General features: G+C 42.9%; 1 protein-coding gene across 7 annotated transcripts in view; it reads right to left on the reverse strand.

Moving 5' to 3' along the window:
• AKAP13 (A-kinase anchoring protein 13) overlaps positions 1 to 19,489 on the reverse strand; it is a 195,501-nt gene that overhangs the window by 98,320 nt on the left and 77,692 nt on the right. For 6 of the 7 annotated variants that reach the window (XM_031587751.2, XM_090149022.1, XM_090149025.1 and 3 more), the window contains one exon: positions 9,056 to 9,239. In XM_031587751.2, coding sequence (XP_031443611.2) covers positions 9,056 to 9,239 — 184 coding nt within the window. Of the gene's footprint in view, positions 1 to 2,227; positions 2,969 to 9,055; positions 9,240 to 19,489 lie in introns of those variants that run through there. The other variant, XM_090149027.1, reaches the window with a different exon arrangement.

Raw genomic sequence — 19,489 nt, forward strand, 5'->3', positions numbered from 1 at the left:
GCAGTTTTGTCACTCCTGAAATGAATTTTGCTTGCCCTGTGAAACTGCTTCTATGCAAGTCATTCTCTATTACGAGACAGCCAACCTTCTGCTGTAATAACACGGATGGGTGCTGTTATAGATCAGAATGAAAAAATAACTCAGCAGTTACTTCTTGTCAGCAGAAATTTTTACCTAGTCACCTCAAAGCCAAACCCTGACTGTGCACAAGTTTGCAACCCAATGCTGTACAACCTCACATGGCTGCTGCCACCAAGCTGTACAGAGACAGCATGGGCACAATAAGGGCGTGCAGAAGCATTCACCTTACCAAGGTGCTCACCTTAAGCTTCAGGTCCAGAACTTTCATTCTGAATCAGAACTGACTCAGGATAGCAAAGATCTGTTTGAATGATCATGCGGCCTACTGAGAGCCACAGCCAACGGAGGGCTAACAGCTGCCTCCACAGTGCCCCAGCGCAGTGATCCAGCCCCTCCCTGTGAGTCATTTCGGGTAAAATCAGGACACAAAGCAAATTCAGACAAAGCAAACCTGTGTCTTCCACCCTTTTCCACAGTGTAACTCAATTGACTTCTGCAGAATTACTCTTGATTTAAACAGAATCAATATTTCTATAGAGAAGCAGGAGGAAGTGTAGAGTTTTTTGTGGTTATTAGTATAAATCCAATCATCGAGGCACTGAAGTCGACCAAGACATCACAAGCATTAAAGCAGCTACAGAAATGACCTTTCTTTATCAAGGAAACACAGACATTTCTGTATGGACTATTTTTCTTTTTAGCTGCCATGTATAAGAAATCACTGTGCTCAGGGCCCACTGTCAGAGCACGATAAGCAATCGTCACAAAAAACCACATTCACCCATTCATGAAGCCACCACCAGCAGGCTTCAAGAACACAACAGCCTTCTCCACTTTCTCATCAGCTTCAAGTATGCTTACAAGCATCTTCAAACAGGCACCCACAGAGCAGCCTGCAGGGCTGCGGCCTCAGAGAACCATCAAAGGCTTCAATACCTGGAGTGGGATTGCAGAAGAGCACGGTGCCCTGCAACATCATGAGCACATCCCACCACTGCTACCGCTGCTGCAATCTGCCACCTCCATCTTCTGCAGGTCAGGCTGATCATTTGTGAGCAGCGGTGATTGCTGCTGATTCAAAACTGCACTCCCTTTCCATATTCAAGTTGTAAATCTGCATTGCAGTCTGCAAAGGGGCTTAAGCCTTTTGGAATAGCCAAGATCTTTCTCACATCGCAGCCAACCACAGATAACACAGAGCTCTCATTTTTAGGAGCAGTCACCCATGTTGTACATAATTAAGATGGCTCAATCCAACTCCTTCAAGTCATCCCTCTCATACACGGACACATCCAGGCGCTGATGTACAGCAGCAGAGAGGACAAATGAGTGCTCACAAGTGTCAACTTGTTTGCACACTGCTATTTCTGTTGCTCAGACAATCACTTTCAAGAGGACGTAGATCACATGAGAATACTCTCCTGCTCCTTTGACCCTGTGTTGAGCTTAACCATTTGTGTGTCTCCTTTCTGTCTCACCCTACCTTCTATTGAGAAATTACAAAAACACACATTCTTTCAGAAAATAGGATTTAGACCTACATTTAGTGCTCCCTCATTATGAAAAGCACTCATTTTGTACAGATTAGCGATTTCTGCAGTAGTTGTAATTGTAAAGGAGTACATACCCAAGGTGAACTACTAGGAGATAAAAACAAAAATGCAAATATTTACTAAAGATTTACTAACAGACAGAGATAGAAACTCCAGCATTTAAGTAGTCTGAAAATCTGCTTTCATTCAGTGCAAAAGTCTTAACTGCAGTTTGCCTGCAACAGGGGAAGCATGCCTTACAGGATCTGACCATCCTGAAATTCTTTCTGCCCTTTCAACAGCTTACTACAGAAACACTTAGGAGACAGCACTGAACAGAAAGTTTCCCTTGTACCAACTCTGAGCCAAACTTTCACTGATGGAAGTATCTCCCTTGGCTCAGAAGTGAAGGACTGACCAACGAAGTCCACAGCGGTCATATGAATGCCTTCACCTCCAGCACAATCACGCGGCACTGAGCCGTGTCCCACTGAGAAAACCTGGCAGGAATCCTACAGCCCTGCTCTCCGCTGCTTCATGCTCATTTTCTGTTGCACAGAAGGGAAAACGGCTGCCTTCATGAAAGAACAGTGCTTGCATGGAGAAAGACTTACCAGCGGCCCTTCACCGATGGAAACGGGTCTCAAGGAAGGATGCTGACCCCAAACAGAGCGGGCAGAAGAACAAACTCAACCCCTCACCACCTCCAAAATGCTCTCGGGCCATGACTCAAACCACAGCATCACCGGCACATCCGACACATGAGAAACTACAAGGGGTACTATTTTTTAGACCTCCACAAGAAAGAGCCATCCCCGGTGAAGGAGGAGCAGAGCACCGTATTTGTGCGCAGATCCATTCTGGTCTCGTAGTGAAGCAGATAGGATGGCCCCCGGCCAAGGAGGGGCGGAAAGCAGTGGAGGAACGGCTGCAACGTTCTGCAGCTTCCTGCAGATACCGGCAAGATATTTATAAAAAGAGGGAAGATAAGTGAGAAAGGCAGAACAACAAACGTGCTCCGACTGGAGGAAAAGCCCTTCAAAGTTTCAGAAGCGGTCATCAGTTGGAGTGGTTTGAAATTTGGCTACGTCAGGGCTCCAAAAGAAGCGTCTTCCCGGACACAGATAATAGGATTTATCCAAAGGGGAGAGGAAGGCTGAGGAAGAGATTGGACAAATGATCCAAACAATCTCAATGGGTTAAGCAGAGCCTCATACTAGGAAGCGGGATCCCACAGGCGGAAGGCGGTGCAGGAAGTCAAGGTGTTGTTTCCTGGGGATATCCCTTCACATTTCTCAGCCAGACCTTGGCTGGGACAAAGCAAACCCTACAGCACTGCTGGCTCTTGGGATCTTACTGTAACCTTAGCCACAGCTGCGGGGTGGTTCTGAAAGCATCAGATTTAAGTGATAAAGAAAATAAAATCACTTCAAAAAAAAAAAAAGAAAAAAAGTGCTATGGTTATGGCAAAAAGTTAGGAAATGCTAGAATTTCGATGCTCTTTTCTCTAAGACAAATAAAAACTACACTGGATTTTAGTGTTACATATCTTACATTCCTATTCAAATTTTGATTTATGGCTGTTATTTTAATAACTCACTGAAAATACAAGATCAGACAGACAGACTGACTGTGGTCCGGGATAAACAAGGAACGGTGCCTACTGGGACAGGAAGCTGGGCTTGGTGGCTGTTGCACAACACGTCCCTAACACTAACAACTTACATACATCAAGCCAACAGCCCCTCCAATGAAAATCCACACCCAGATTTATCACAGTCACCAGAATGTCAGAGCAAGACTCCAGAAAACCATAACAAACAAGAGGCAGTTTCCTAAGCTCATCACACACGGGGGTGTGGGGCTCCAAAGTATCTCCTTGTTCTTCAAATAAAAATGCAGGCAGCCAGCAATAACCAGCTACTGATAATGCCAACTGTAACTGCTCATTACGAATTACAATTAATATTTAGTGGCAATGCTATTACTCCTAAGAGGACTCAATGTGTCCCTTTTGACTGTGTGTTCCCTTCATATCCTTTTAACAGATTTTCTGTTTTGTTTTGTCCCACTACAAAGTAAATGGAAACAGATAAGACAGTAAATCAATGCTGTTGCAGAATGTTGGGTAACACAGGCTTTGTATGGGTACAAGAATCAGCTTTTTGTTGACAGCCCCATTGTCTTTAATGGCATACACAGCACAAGTGCACACCAGCACTTCCATGTTTTTGGGAACATCAGTATGCATCATACAGGACTCAGAAAACACACACAACTAACACATAGTAGAACGGATTAATGGACAGCTCATACACAGGAAAATGATTTAATGACAGCATTTATACCTCAGGTGAACGCACCAAAAGCCACAGGAAAGCAGGAGGAAAAAAAAGACCACCAAAAAACAACAATTATTTCTCACGTAAAGCAATTCTACAGAGCACTAACTAACTGGAATGCTTTTGATGTTGAAGGAAAGAGTTCATCTGCTGCAGAAACGATGAGTAACCGCTTATGGTGCTCCACGCAAATATGAACAGCAGAGGGTTTGGATGCTGAACTGAATTCAGGATTGCATGACTAACCCTCCAATATCAGATAAAATATTCAACAACTGAATTCAAGATATTTAATGCTAACTTCTCAGCCCAACAATCAACACTATACAATAGGAAATTATACTAGAGAAGAAAGCTGGCTTGTTCTTTCAACAGTTATTTGCAGACTTGCAATCCTCGGACAAGTCCAGTTATCTTAACAGATGCAATATATTTCCTACCTCAGAGGGTCTGAACTCTAAAACCCAAACATTTTTCAGACCTCATCAAATATACTTACCAAACTGTACAGCGCACATTCCACAGGAATAGCTGCCTGTTGTTGCATACATTTTTGCATTTGTTTCACTTTCCTACCTTTACCTACAAAGGAAGATCTCAATATGGATTTTGGAGCACACCAGGAAAAGAGTAAAAGCTGGTGCATGTAAAGAGTGAGTAAATGGAAGCTGGGAAGCACAAACGCCTCTTGCTCCATCACACCATCCCTGCTGCTGTCTGTTACCCTGCTGTAATGCCATGGCCAGAGGAAAGCCACAGCATCTCAGCATCCTTCCAGCCAGGATGAATTAGCAATTAAACAACTCTGTTGCAAAAAAAATCATCTGGAAGTTCAGCAATGAAGTGCCCAAAACCAGAGTCCTGTTGGATCACTACTAGTCCCATACTTCTGTACCCAAGCAGTAACCTCTTAACACACGGATCTCTCATCAGATCCTCCATCTTTGCCCTTTATTTTCTCTGAACAGCCCTTTAAATAGTAATTAAAAGGTTTGTTGCTTGGTTTTGGATGGAAGAACAGAAGGAAAAACAGGAGATGTTTCAGCATTACTTCAGTAAATTCTTCAGCTGCCGATTCTGGATAGCACAAATGCAAAGTACAGCAAAGCAATGGGCAGATGATGCTGCACAACCTGCAGGACACCTGCGTGTCCCCAGCTGCCTCCTGCTCCCTGCACAGGGAACCACAGAAAAAGAAATAACAGAGGGGAGACCCAGAGTGCTGCCACTCAGCTCACAATTGGGGCAAGGATGCAGAAAGGACCAGGCCAGCACACTGTGACACACTGCCACAGCCTGGCACCAAACTGCAGTTGGTGATATTCCCAGTCCAAAAACCCTGTGATTTCAGAATGCACCTGCACCACGGACAGCTGAAGACAAACTGGAGATTTCTGAAATCAAATGCACTTAACGGACTTGCTAAACTGGTGTGTAAAGAAATGAGACACCAGACAAATCCTCTTGCAGCCCTGGCCCAGAAAAGCAGCAAAGAACATTCAATTACAAAAGTAAAGTGATTGAAAAACCTTCCTTATCTGAGAGGCACCACGGAGATTACAGTACAGACATCACCAATTATTTACACAAAATCAGAACAATAGCAAGTGATTATCAAGCATTGCAAAACAGTCACGAGAAACTTCTGCTACCAGCGAGCTGTTCTTCATATGTGTTATTTAAATCTAGGTCGGTTTAATTTTGGAAATCTGCACTAATACTGGCTTATGGCTTCACATTCTGGAACACCACACTGTTACCTGGAGGTTTAACCCACAGAGACACACAGAGGTACTTCATGGTAATAAGAGGCCAGCGGAGAAAACAGAAAAGCAAAATGAATGCTAGAAACACGAGAGACATGCTCTGTATCTTCCCTTCTGCAAGGACTGGAAAATGCAGGAGTTTTTCTTACAGACTTTACTTTTCTCTTACCCTCACTCTCAGCTGCAAAGGAACACCACACATTCAGCTTCACTGAAAGAAAAAGCCTGATACTTTTGGGCTGCTGGATGGAACTTTGCTCTGCAGAAATGAAATCAGGTTACAAAATCAGAGTATGTTTTACAGAACTCTGACTCCGAAATTCAGAACACGAGCTATTTCTTGGAGCCATTTTACTTGCCTGACTTACACTGAAGAACATGGAGCTGGCAAGGCAGACTGTGTTACTACACTAAACCATATTAAAAAACATCAACTACTGCAAAACGCAGCCGTCCTGTTGCAGAGGCCAAGTTACTCACCCTGCCCTGGTTAGAGCCCTGCTGCCTCCTTGGAGCCCTGTCTTTGCACAGCACAGCAGAGCTGCCAACGCCCTGCAGCCAGCATTGCCCAATTTAAACATGAGGAAGCAGCAGGCTTCAACAAAGGAGCCTTCATTTTTCAATTCACTTCTCCTGCACTTGGGAACTGTTGAAGCTCAGAGGGTGCTCTGCATGCTGCCTGCTTCCCAAGGCTTTTCTATGGGAGATCAGGTGCATCCAGCCCCGCCAGCAGCTCTGGGTGCATCACTTCTGCCAGAGGACACACATCACAAGCTCCAGTCTACAGTAAAAGAAGCTTCCAGACTTGCAGCTCTGCAGTGGAAGGCATCTTGCATCCTTAAAATGAACTGTAAGAGCTGAAAAGGGAAAGCTCATCCGACAAAGAGAAATTCCAAATGTCACCAGTGTCATAAGTTTTTGAGAAAAATATTTACGCTGCAGCTGAACCCAGACAAAAAACTGCATCAACAGAGGTTTTCTGTCTGTTTTTTAATGATTCTACCTTAATTACAGCTGAACTTCACCCCTTCCCTACGCTGATGACGAGAAGAGTTGTGAAATGCAGGGTCCTGCAAATTAGCAAGCAGAGTGAACAATAAAATCCCCCCAAGGATAATGCAACACAAAACATGCTGCATTCATTTATTTTGCAAAGTGGAGCTTAATTACTTGTAAAAATAATGGCTCCTTTGTACAAGCCCTCGCTAACATGCGTTACTGCTCCGTATTTTGCTGAGTGGTACACACTGTGTGCCAAATGTGTGTGCATGGTTTATACAGCCTGTGCATAAGCAGGGTGCAGAAAAGAGATTGTACAGTATCCATTGTGTTTTGACAGCACATAAATAATATATACTCTTGTCATGGAGTTTGGCTGCTTTTCTCTATTTTCAAACTCACTATTTCTCTTCCCAGTATGGATTTTCAGGCCCTTGATCCGTGCAGAAAGCACCAAGCATAATGAAACTTCTGCTATGGAAACTGGCCACCTTCATTGCAGCCACCATCCCCTGCAAGCCTTTTGGAGCAACAAGATGCACAGCTATGGTTAGGCATGGTATTTCCACCCAAGAGGGAAACTAGCCATAACTCTGCTTAACTCACCTACATGGTCTTAGAATACACTAAAAAGAACAGGAACTTGATGGAAAAGGTACTGAGGGTACTACAGTATCTCACGTTCAAAGATGTACTGCAAAGGTCACCAGAGGAATTCCTTATATGATACCAACAGCAGCTGTCCCAGTGATTAGCAAAGGGCAATGCCACATAACCAAGAGCTTTTGCTTCTTTTCCCACCAAGAAAGATCTGGCCTGCATAGGAATTGGTTGTGAAACACTACCAAATACATGAACAGCAGTTGTAACAGCTCTGTTTACTTCCCATATCTTTTAAAATTATTGACTCTGCTCATTCAAATCACAGAATTTGCTGTAAGCTTTATAATCAAGTTTTAGTCAATTTAGGCTTTGTGATAGTATGCAAATTCTGTCAACATCATTAGCCTCACCTTGGAGCTCTTGGCTGCAGTTTCAGGATGAATTTGCTTATTCCAGTTTTACAAAGCAGCCTGCAAGACCGTTGAGTATTTTCACATTATGACTGTTGAACTCACGTGGGAAAATGAGAAGCACTGCCACCATCTCTGTATTGATCCCAGCCAACAGTGGTGAAGAAAAGGTCAGACAGCTCCTGTCCCACCTTGCACATTCTCCTTCACCCTGCCCGCTATGTGGTTGGCTTCACTGCCTCAGATGAAACTTAAACGCAAGCACATGAGCAGCCAAACTTACTTTTTGCTGCCTCTAACATCCTGCCCAATAACTAGAAAACAGAATTATTTACAATTTGTAGCATAAAGAAACGTTGCGTGAGAGCATGGACAACACAGAAGAGTCCTAAACATGACATTGGGTCACTGAACATAAACCCTAAGCATCTGAAAATTCCCATCAGGAAAACAAAGTTAATAACAAAGCTTAAGAGAACTGGGCATCAGAACAGCAGACATGCAGACCAAAACTTTTACAAACAGCCCTCCCACCCCAGAACTTATTTAAGCTCTTTGTCTTTATTAGCTGCAGCCTTTAAAGCCGGTAAGCCAAACATTTGCTATTCAAAAATAACTTTCCATCTTCTGAAGTTTTTCTGTCAAATGCTGCAGTGAAGGCTCATGCAACAAGTTACTTGCTGCTGTTGGCAAGATCTGGCTGCTTCTCATCACCCTCGTAGAACAGAACAGTTTCTGCTGCAAATACTTGCATTAATTTTTACTTAAATTCTTACTTATACCAGCAGATATCTATTCTCTACAAAACGCTGCTTTAGTTCAACGGAATTGTTATGGTTTCACTTAACCAAAAGAACTGTAGATCTATGAAGTACAAATGTGACAGTCACAGCCACCAGCCTGCTAGCTGCACTCCTTTCAACAGCTGTACTTGTTTGAAGACAAGATTTTTCACTTGTGTTTGTATAAGGTTTGCCTTAATTAGCTGATATTATTATGACTCACGTTGGGCTGCAAGGCACAGCTGGAAACAGAACAACGTGAACAGAACAGAAAAGGAGAACCCAACAGTATTACTGCACTTACTTTGAATACTAAGGTCGTTCTCCCATTGTTTCTAGCAATAAAGGTAAAAGCAAAACCACAAACAAATTTTCTTCAAGAGTAGAGTTTAGCTTTCAGAATCATTAAGGGGGAAGGCACCTCTAAGATCATCTAGTCCAACCATTCACCTCCAACCAACATTTCCCAATTAGACACTCTTCAGGGATAAAGTAAAGGGAAGCAGGATAAAGGAAAACAAGCAGAGGAACCATCCTTACTCGGTCAGAAGCTGATGCAACTTCTGGTAGCCCCTCTCCAAGGCCAAGCTCACGGGCGTCGCGCCGTCGCGGTTGTGGATGCTGAGAGCTCCTCTTCCTCCTGGCTGCTGGAGCAGAAACCACGTCAGCCTCAGCAGGCCCTGCCTCACTGCAAAGTGCATCAGTGTCTCCCGAGGGATGTTCTCTGGGAATAAGGAAAGAAAAAGAAATAAGAATCTGTAGGTTGCCGTTTAGGTGAATGCCATTCCCCCACATCCTTGTTACTGGAGACAAGCCACACGCATGCCAAGTGCAGCACAATGGCTGGCATAGAACTAGAGGTGCTGACAGCCAAAAAGCCAAGGAACCTAAACACTGCAGCACCTGGAAAAACACGCTCTGCACAAGCTGGCTGCGAAATCCAGGAGAGATCGCTGCATGAAAGCAAGGGACTGGCTCCAGTGGGACTGAACATGCTCAGGACATCTCGGGGTCAGACTGAAAGAGCACAGAAGTCAAAGTGAAAAGAAGGGCTTTGTGGACAGCCATGACAACCACTGAGCTGCAGGGCTTCCCTACAGCTCCTGGCATCTTCGGGGGTGTACATTTCTCTGTACATCCAAGCCTTTTTTAGTCCCACGTCCAGCTTTTAGGAATCTAAGAGTTACGTTATTTAACGGAACACTGATTTGTCCCAAGGCATGAAGAAAATCAATTACAACCGAAGAACAAATGCAGAGCAGTTATGAAAGAGAACAGTTTTAGCCTCTCATATGGACATAAAAATGAGGTTTTTGATTTCCTGGCTTGATTGTGCCTTAGCCCAGCTTTTCTCAGCTTTCTGCAGTAGCACTATAATTCTGAGTAGCAGCATTTATAAACCAGTAATCTCCTCTGCTGCTTTTTATGTTTAATAACCGTGACTTTCTAATTCAGTAAAAGTCACTCTTGAGCCTAAGCTTTCATCTCAGAAAAGTATCCCCCCTACTCTAAAAGCTGCAGCCCGAGAACTTCCACCAGAAATGGGCTCCAGATGCACCGCTGAAATACAGCATTTGCAGATCAAAGCGTGCTACTTCTGCAGGGAGGGAGAAAGCATTTGGGTTAAAAAACTGCAAGAAATAAAAATTTGTTCTTTTAATTAACAAAGGATTTCAGTATTGACTGGCAGCAGCAAAAACAACAAAAATGCACCAGCTGAGTAAACCATGCCAATGGTTTAATACCTTTAATATCATAGCAGTGATTTATTGGGTTATTAATTTGGTTACCAGCCAAATCTACATAGTAAATTTAAAAAATGCAAGTGCATAAGCCTGTAAGATTTAATTATTTTTTCCCCAAGAAGCATACCCCAAGAGAAATCATTTCTTCAGTGTGCTGCTGTTTCCTTGCTTGCTTTCTCAAGGGACATCATTAAGGCCTTTAGTGAAAAACAATGCAAAAAGAGGGAGTTATCCCTGCCTGACACACAGGCTTTCCCCACTTTCTGGATCAGCTCCTGAAGAACTGATCTGTGTTCAAGAACTACAGTCTCTGGCACTGCCTCTCTTCCATATGACTCCAAATAGGGTCCCTGGGCTTCAAACCAATCCTTCTTCCCTAACATCCTTTTATTACTCTCAAGCAAAATCATGTTATCTTGAACACATGAGTATGTCTGAATGGAGGTTCCAGATGATCAGAGAAAAAAGAAATAGCTGGTCTTACTCACAAACAAATTCTCAGCTTATGGGAGAGTAACAACAAGGATTTTGGTATGGAGTGCAACAGCATGTCACACTTCAGAAATAAACAGCCCAACAAGGCAGTTAATCAAAGACTGTCAGCTTTGGGCCTAAGGTACAATGAAAAATAACACAACAAAAGGGAAAAACTACTGACGAGACTGCAGAAAGGAGAAAGTGTGGATACAGAACTGAACTTAGTGAAAGCACATGGCCAAAGTTTCACCCTGTGAACTTGTACTTCCACAGAGCTCCTACAATAACTGCACTAATAAACTGGCAGTCAGCTAGCATAATTAAAACAGTACAACCCTTCCTGCCACGGATATAGGAAGCACCACAGCACTTCTGTTGGAGCAAATGACTGCTGTCCAAATAAAGAACATGTTGCATTGGTCTGACCACATCTGTTGCAGCAAGGCATCATCTCCCACTCCAGCTGCTTTGTTAAAAGGGAACATCATCTTCCTAACTGAAACAAACAGCCTTGCACCAGGGCAGACCTGAAAAGCCTAAGCATGGATTCCTGGATCAAAACACCTCTTCCTCCTTTAGATGAGAGCTGCACAATCAGGGAGCAGCATCTTCTGCTTACCAGCTCTTGGTTCTCCACGAAAAACACACACTAACTGCAAGTTTGGAAAGGTACCTGCACCCATGCATCCCGTGATCCACCTGGGTACCCATCTCTACATGTATTTCCATAGAGGAATTGCTTCTCTATTTATCCCAAACGTTCACAGAATCACAGAATGGCCAGGGTTGGAAGGGACCTCAAGGATCATGAATCTCCAACCCCCCTGCCACATGCAGGGCCACCAACCTCCTCATTTAATGCAGACCAGGCTGCCCAGGGCCCCATCCAATCTGCCTTTGAACACTTCCAGGGATGGGGCATCCACAGCCTCTCTGGGCAGCCTGTTCCAGCACCTCACCACTCTCTCTGTAAAGAACTTCCCCATGACATCCAACCTAAATCTCCCCTCCCTCAACTTAAAACCATTTCCCCTCATCCTGCAGTTATCTACCCTTTCAAAGAGTTGATTCCCCTGCCCTCTGTAGGCTCCCTTCAGGTACTGAAATGCTGCAATGAGGTCACCCCGCAGCAGTTCAGGTGCAGCTCATTTGAATGCACTTTTTGAAAATCCTAGCTTTTCTTCTCCACTTTTTAAAAACCATCGTCACTACTGTCAAATTAGTGGATACAGGTGGATGGAGGTGGCTACAAATGCAACTGACCTGAACTCGGCACTGCCCCAATCTTCTGTACTACCACGATGTGCACAGAAGATGAATACAAGAAGACACGGCACCTTGCCATCCTGAGCATATTAAACACAGACTCATACTCCAGGTCCATTGGAAAGGATCTGCCTGACATATAGACTGGCTCCAGGCCATCCTAACAGATGGGTATGGATGATGGCAGCAAAGAAACAAAGTGCTGTGCACACAACTGCAGGGCCCTGGGCAATGGCTTTAGAGTGTTTTGGAGTGTTTAAAACTCACACAGCTACAGCGAAAAGGCGTGTGCCATCTGTGGACTGGATTAACTACTAATATACAAAGACAAATACATCTGCTGGTGTACAGTGTTGCTCAGAACAAGCCAAGAGCAGGTGTGCATTGAGTATGGGAGTGCTGCATGATGGAGATGGAAGAAGGGTGGGCAACATGCCTACAGCCATCCCAGCTCTGAAGGTCTGAGGCTTGTAGCATGGGATGCTGGAAATTCAGTCAACGATTACGTCTTGTCATGGTGCAAAATTCCTTTCCCAGCTATGGAAGAACAACAGAAGCTTTAACCAGCAGTAGCCAGAGCTCCTTCTCCTATCACATCAGGCATGAGCTTCTCATCTTAAAATGGCTGTCTTCTGAATGTCAACAGAAAGGTTCTTGCAATTAGAAAACTGTGGAAACGCAAGACACACGATACTGGAAAGACCAAAGTTGTTTTTGTTCCTTTCTTGTTTCCTAGTAATAGGCAAGAGTTGAAACATATGATTATCGTCCCATAATGGCAGGGCACTCTAATCCAGCTGGCAAAACAGAAGACTTTAGATGTATTATTTTAATGTATTTTTTTTTTCTTTTTTGCAGCTGTGACACACGAACAATTTATCTGAGTAGCTAAGGTCAAAATTTCCATAGAAGAATATCAAATGTACTTTGCTAACTGTAAATGATTAAGGCTTAAGGTGCTTATAGCACTAAATAAAAAAGCACAGAAATAGAAAAAAAAATAAAGATTTGGGTATGACACATCTGTGAGCACACAAACTGTTCCCTAAGTAAGAACGTGCATTGTAATCCTGATTAAATGAAAGAGAAAAAAAAAAAGAAAGAAAAATCAACTAACCTCTGTATTTCTTTTTAAAATTTGTTTCTTATTTAGAGAAATCCATGCTGAATGGCTCAGTTTACCCTCCATACTTTGAGACAGCTCAATGAAGAAGAAAAAGCCATGGATTGGATTAGCTCAAAGTCTCTCTTGCTACTCTTCCTGCGATAGTGACTTCCCCTTGTTTCTCAGCCAAAATCATGTATTGTCAGCAAATTCTAAAGGCTACCATCAAATCTCGTTTATGGCTGAAAAGGTTCTCAGTGCTCAGATTGACCCTCAAGCAAAACCTCAAAACAAGCTGTCACCTGGCACTCGAGAAGGCAGTGGTACTAAAGGAAGGCCAAGGTGAAGACACAGAGGTTGGAGTTGCGAGTTCAGTTAATAAAAAATGTGAGTAATTCTTTTTAATCTTATAAACAATACTTTTTCAAGGCACACTAAAGGATCTTCATGTCCCTACTCCCACTAACACCTAAGGGAACAGAAACACCTTAGTGCCAATGGTTTCTCAGCCACAGACACTGGTTGAACATTTTCTGCTTCCTATTTTGCAATGCAGAGGGCATTAAATTCAGGGAAGGAAAATATTTTTTTTCATCTTATCAAGTACTGTAACTCAACAGACTACTTTGTGATGTTTGCTCAGAAAAGATCATGCCCATTTATACTATACAAGCCTTTATCAGAGGGCAGAGAGAAAGGTGAGAAGCAGATAGAACACCAAACCCAGGGAAAAGAAAACTGGTAACTATTATCCTGAAAGCATTTTAGTAGAAAGTATAGAAGGAATGCAGGAGATGAACAGATTAAAGCTTTACGTCTGGAAAATACCATCAGCCACATCCCTTTAACATGCTCCAGTGGAGAGAAAAGGTAGCTCCTAATTTCATTATAGTTAGTCCTGAAAGTGTGTTGTTTTTTTCTTAGTAAGGCTTTCTTGTTGTTGTTGTTACTGCTCTCTTCAGACATTCTCTGTTTCTGTTTTCAGTATCCTCTTGAGATCTTTCTGATCTCTGCTGATGTGGTCCATTGCATCGTACACTGCAATCCTACTGGGTTCCATGCACTGTTATTAAACACAACTCTCAACTATTTCAGACTAGGCCAAGGCAACTTCATCCCCACCATCTCCTCCCCAGTGAGTTCACAGAGCTTTATTTCTCAAGAAGCATTATTGCATAGGGATGTTTGCTATTCAGTGCTTCTGGGAAGCTGTACATATTCAAGACATCTTCAAGACGTCAGTAACTGCATTCCTAAGGCCTGGGAGCTGCTAAGTGTTTTATCTGCTAAGATGGTATTCTGGTTATCTGCCTGCAATCAATGCTATCTTGCAACTCATCAAAGGGACAGATTTTCCCAATGTTCTCATGGGGAACAACTTGCTCTCATGGCTGATCATCACTGCATTCTGAAAGCACCAACCTGAAAAGCTCACACCACCAAAATCGGAGCCGTCAGTCTCGATTTCACCACTTACTTTGATGAGCAAATTGAACAGACTGTTTCCTAAAAGAAGTTTCGAAAGCAGTCTGTTCGCTACTGATAGATAACTCAAGGATTAAGTTCTCTTAGCTTTCCATACCTTAGATAATCCCTAATTTTTTTTGTCATCTTTTTCTCCCTGCTGCAGCACAAACAAGCCATAATCATTACTCATACCTCCAAATATTCTGCTCTGGTTTTCTAGTTAGTTTATTTTCTGCTTAATCATTTAAAATAGAAAATTACAGTCCTGCATTTATATTGCATATATCCTCAGAATACATATTAAATTTTGATTTCTAGATATAAAGCCATCTGTTCAATTTCAACAACAGCCTTCTAAATGTCACAGGGAACAGTAAATAACCCTACGCTTAACAGCACTAACAACTATGTTCTTTAGAAAGTTACAGTGCACTTGCAGTAATTAAGACAGACATGATAACACAGCACCTGAAAGTAATGCTGTGTTTGGAACACCATGGTAACAAAAGTCATCTTTAATTACGGATAGTCTGAAATAAACTTGGGATGCCACCTGAGTTCACATGAGTTGACAATTAAGGGCAAAGCCCAGGAAGGGACAGTGCATGGCAGGTAAGAGCACAGCACAGCTCACCCAGCTGCACTGGGACAGCAGCAGCATGCATGGAGAGGGCTGAGACATCTCTGCCCAAGGTGGTTTAGATGAACTCTGGACTTGGAATGCAAAGCCTTCAACCTGCACATGTCTATGCAAAGCCCTGCAACATGAGGTCCAAAGGTATAGCATTGTGCATGGTGAACTTGATGATCCTGAAGGTCTTTTCCAACCAAGATGAAGCACAAGGTGGGACCTCCCTCACGCAAAGTGACCTACATAACTGGCACAACAGCTTTGTATTCCCTGTGAAATATTTGTTGTGTGTGGATAAACAGGTATCTACTGAAAAGTTACTGCAAGACTTTCTGGAGCCCTTTGCTCTAACATATGGATTAAAGGCTTCTCTGGGAGCTTCTTCAAGTAGCAAATAGGAGGCTGTACCTCAAGCAGGTGGGTTCATGGAGAAGAAGGAAAATAAGTGGTAGAGACTGGGAAGGCACTTTGGGTCAGCTCATTCTGCACAGGAACAGAGTGCTGATCAAAATGCCCTGAAACTGAGTAACCCTCTGACAGCAGCTGATGTGAGGAAAGCTTGAGAACAGGCTTTATACATAGATGTATTTTACTGGGGAAAGTTATCCATAAAGAAGCTGTTACTCAGAAACCTAATTAAAGTCCAATTGTGACCAGCTGTAGGTGTCCCTGTTCATTGCAGGGAACCTCTAAGGATCCCTGCAGATGACCTCTAAGGGTCCCTTCTGACTCAAATGATTCTATGATTGCACCAGAAGGGCAAAGAATTCAAAACAAGAAACACGAGTAAAGAATTTCACCTTTCCGTGGAAAAGCAAACAAGAAGAACTCTAAGGTGACACTACTGATCAACAGTTTCAGAGAAGAAGATTCTGTTTTCTGAACTTGCTTTTCTAGCCAGGGGCTCCCCATGTACAGCCACTGCCCTCCACCACACAAGCATTACAGATGCTGGCAGGACCAGGCTGGGTACCACACTCCACACCGCTGGCTGGTGAACACAAACCTTGTCATCAAAGCCCAAGTTGTACAAAAAGAGAGTTTGGTGCTAAATTTGGCACAACGGGTTCATTCAAAGCTTGATGACATCCAAATGCATCCACTCTTTTCAATAGATTTTAGGTGAAGAACTAAAGCCTGTGATCACAGATTATTTCAGACTTTTTTTGTTGTACCAGAGTAATAGCAATAAATACTGGTTTTGAGCAATGTTAAGCAAATGTTAGCTGCAATAATATTACCATATGGATTAGATTAATCAATACTGCTCAGTGCATTTAATTTTGGGACAATTTCTTTTTAAGCACTAATAAGTTTTTGTCTTCTGGACCAGCAAATGAGAATACTGTACACAAACATACTGGGATTAGAAATATTCTGATGAACAATACAGGAATACATGCTGAGTTTATTTTCAATTTGTTCAAATGAAAATGATGCCTAAAGAGATAAAAAGACATAAATGTAAAGGAAGTCTTGTGTGAAATACTACTGGGATTACTGAACCTGAGGAAACTTCTCTTGTTGAATGGCAACAGCTAACTTAAGTAGGTTATGGGGGAAAAAAAAAGAAAAAGAAAGGTGTTTCACTGGAATGCTTACAAATGTCCTCTGGCAGTTTTAAATAATGTTAGAGGTATTTCTAGCCCACAGCTGAAGCAATGCATTCTTAGCAATTTGGATGTATGAATGCACCGTGCCTTTAATCTAGAGCAATGGCAAACTCTTGAAGAATGAAGACCCTGGTTTGGCAACCAAAACATAAGCAAGCACATAGTTCTTACATAGCTTTGGACCACAACAATGCTGCACTTTTACTTACTCAGTGTTATGGCAGCATCTTCCCTGTCCTTTGGAGCGTGACAGCAATGAACTCCTTGTCTTCTGCAGGAAGAGTTGGGAGTAGGCAAAGGAAAGGAGAAGCCTGTGCAGAGCCCAGCCCCTCCTCACAAGCCTGCACCAAGCTGTGCTCAACCCTGGAGCCACCATCCAAGCTCTTGCTGCAGAATGGCAGCCACTTCACACCTATCTCTAGACTCCAGCCCTTAGAAATATCTCCTTTCAAACATGCTTAACAGCAGTGCCCACCTTATAACTTCTGTGCCCAGATCGCTGGCTGAGGCTCTCCGCTCGCTCTGACTTTCAGAGGTTTTGCTAAACAGCAGCGTTTTGTTTCCAACCCACAAGAGCCCATAGAGAAATGTCAGCTTAGAGGCAGCATGAAAGTCTTTCAAGAAAGGATCTGACATTTTCTTTTGTTCTCGTTTCTATAGTATTTTCTCCTTCAAGAAGGTTATTTGAAGTATATGGCAGTGACATTTAGCAAAATGGGAAATATGAACTGAGATAACTGTTCATAGGTAGTGATGCAATGAAGGATGGGTGGTCCCTGTGGAGGGGCACTGACCAGAACATATGCATAATTGTTCTCATGTTCCCCCAGTTTCAATCCGTGCAGTGATTTTTTCCACTTTCCCAACCCAGATTAATGCAAAAGCACCACCACCACAGAGGTGCTGTTTTCCTAATGTAGCTCTCCATCATGAATCAGAGACATCTCTCCAACCTTGTTCTCCCAAAACAGGGTTATGTGACCAGAAGGATACTTACATATACAAATCTTTCCTGTCACAATCACAAAAATTCCCCAAAAGTCCCTACGTATAATCAGCTTACTGAAAAAGAGCTACCAGATACATCTGCTTCCAGTCCAAAAGCTGACCAGGAGATGAAAAACAGACCAAGACATCAACAGATTGCCCTTATTCAGTTACATGTAAAAAAACTTACTGCAAAGGAACATTTTATTAGACCAGCACTCTTGGATGAAGGTTGCATTTACTGCTGCTGTATGCCACAGCCTATACCACGGTGATTTTCAGGCACATAAGTGTATGCTGAGCAAATCCTATGGCAAATCCGTAAGCAAATACTTTCCCTAACTTCTGATTTTTCCAAAGAGGAACCAAAGACAAAAAAAAAAAACAACTAGATCTGAGCCTTCCTGCAAAATTAGTAATAATCCAGTGCTTCAATTGAAATTTTCATTAATTAAGAGCACTTTGCCAATCTCTTACAATATTTTTACCATTTCAGCAAAGCAGAAACTCCAACATTATCACAGCTTTCTAAAATGCAAAAAGAAACATCAGCGTCTTCCATGGAGAGGGAAAAGATACCAAATGTTTATCTCCCAGTAAACAGACAACAGCATCTGAATTTCTATCCAGAAGCCACTAAATAGGATCACATCTTTGAACGTCTACTAATGCTGCTTTGACTGCCTGCCCGTGCATTCATGTTTAGAAAAGCAGTCACTGAGACAGTGACAATTAAAGCAGAAAAAAATCCTGCAAAAAACCCCATCAGGGCAAGCAGAACTGCAGCCACTGTGCTGAACAACTCATTCCTGTTGCAGTGTTTAAGCTGGTGTATCCCATAACAGATAGGGAATGCCTCACAGCCACATTCCTCATGTGAAACTATTTGCCAAAATACCTTAGAAATTTACAGCAACACTGGAATTAGCCCCAGAGTGCACCAGTATGCTTCCTTAAAACTTCCCTGTGACAAAAAATAAGAGCAGAACTCCAAGGCTACAGCCATGTCACAGCATCTTGAATGCGTTGGTTCTGCTGCTTTTACTAGAGGCTTTGGGCCAGCACTGACCTCTATTTATAAGCTCTCAGTAGCACTCTCTGCTATGGTTAAGGGCTCACGTTAGCCAGACTTTCCCACTTTTCCTCTGTTTTATTTGCAGAATTATCTGGGCTCGTTTTAGGGAAGGTCTGTGTTCACCAGACAGCTGTACAGACAGGGATGCTGGACCAATCCTCAGGGTGCTTTGGCATCAAACGTGCTGCCTGTAGGCAGCCTGCCAGCTTCTCCAAGAGAAATCAAATGCGTTTTACGCACATTACAGTTCCTTTGCACCTGTGCTATAAAAACAGTGTTTATCAAACACACCAAGGCTGTGGCAGAAGGCCAAAGCATCAGGCTTCCTCCACAGACCCATCTCTTTCAGGAAATCGGAGAAGTGTGATGCTGATGCATGCATAACACTGCACAGACAAAAAACCCCTAACTGCGCGTGTTGCAACACTGACCACTTATCACATTGTGTCCTATTTTATAACAGAAGATAAAGAAAACACGGGTGACCTGTATTTCAAGGTGGCTGAAGTGCAAAGCGTGGGACACAGACACAGTAGGACACATTGGTATACAGCCTGTCCCATTTCTGTGCACAAAGACCAATGAATATTTTGAAAGACAAACCCAGA

The sequence above is a fragment of the Phasianus colchicus genome, chromosome 12 (assembly GCF_987193195.1).
Source record: "Phasianus colchicus chromosome 12, bPhaCol1.hap1.1, whole genome shotgun sequence".
Taxonomy (NCBI): Eukaryota; Metazoa; Chordata; class Aves; order Galliformes; family Phasianidae; genus Phasianus; species Phasianus colchicus.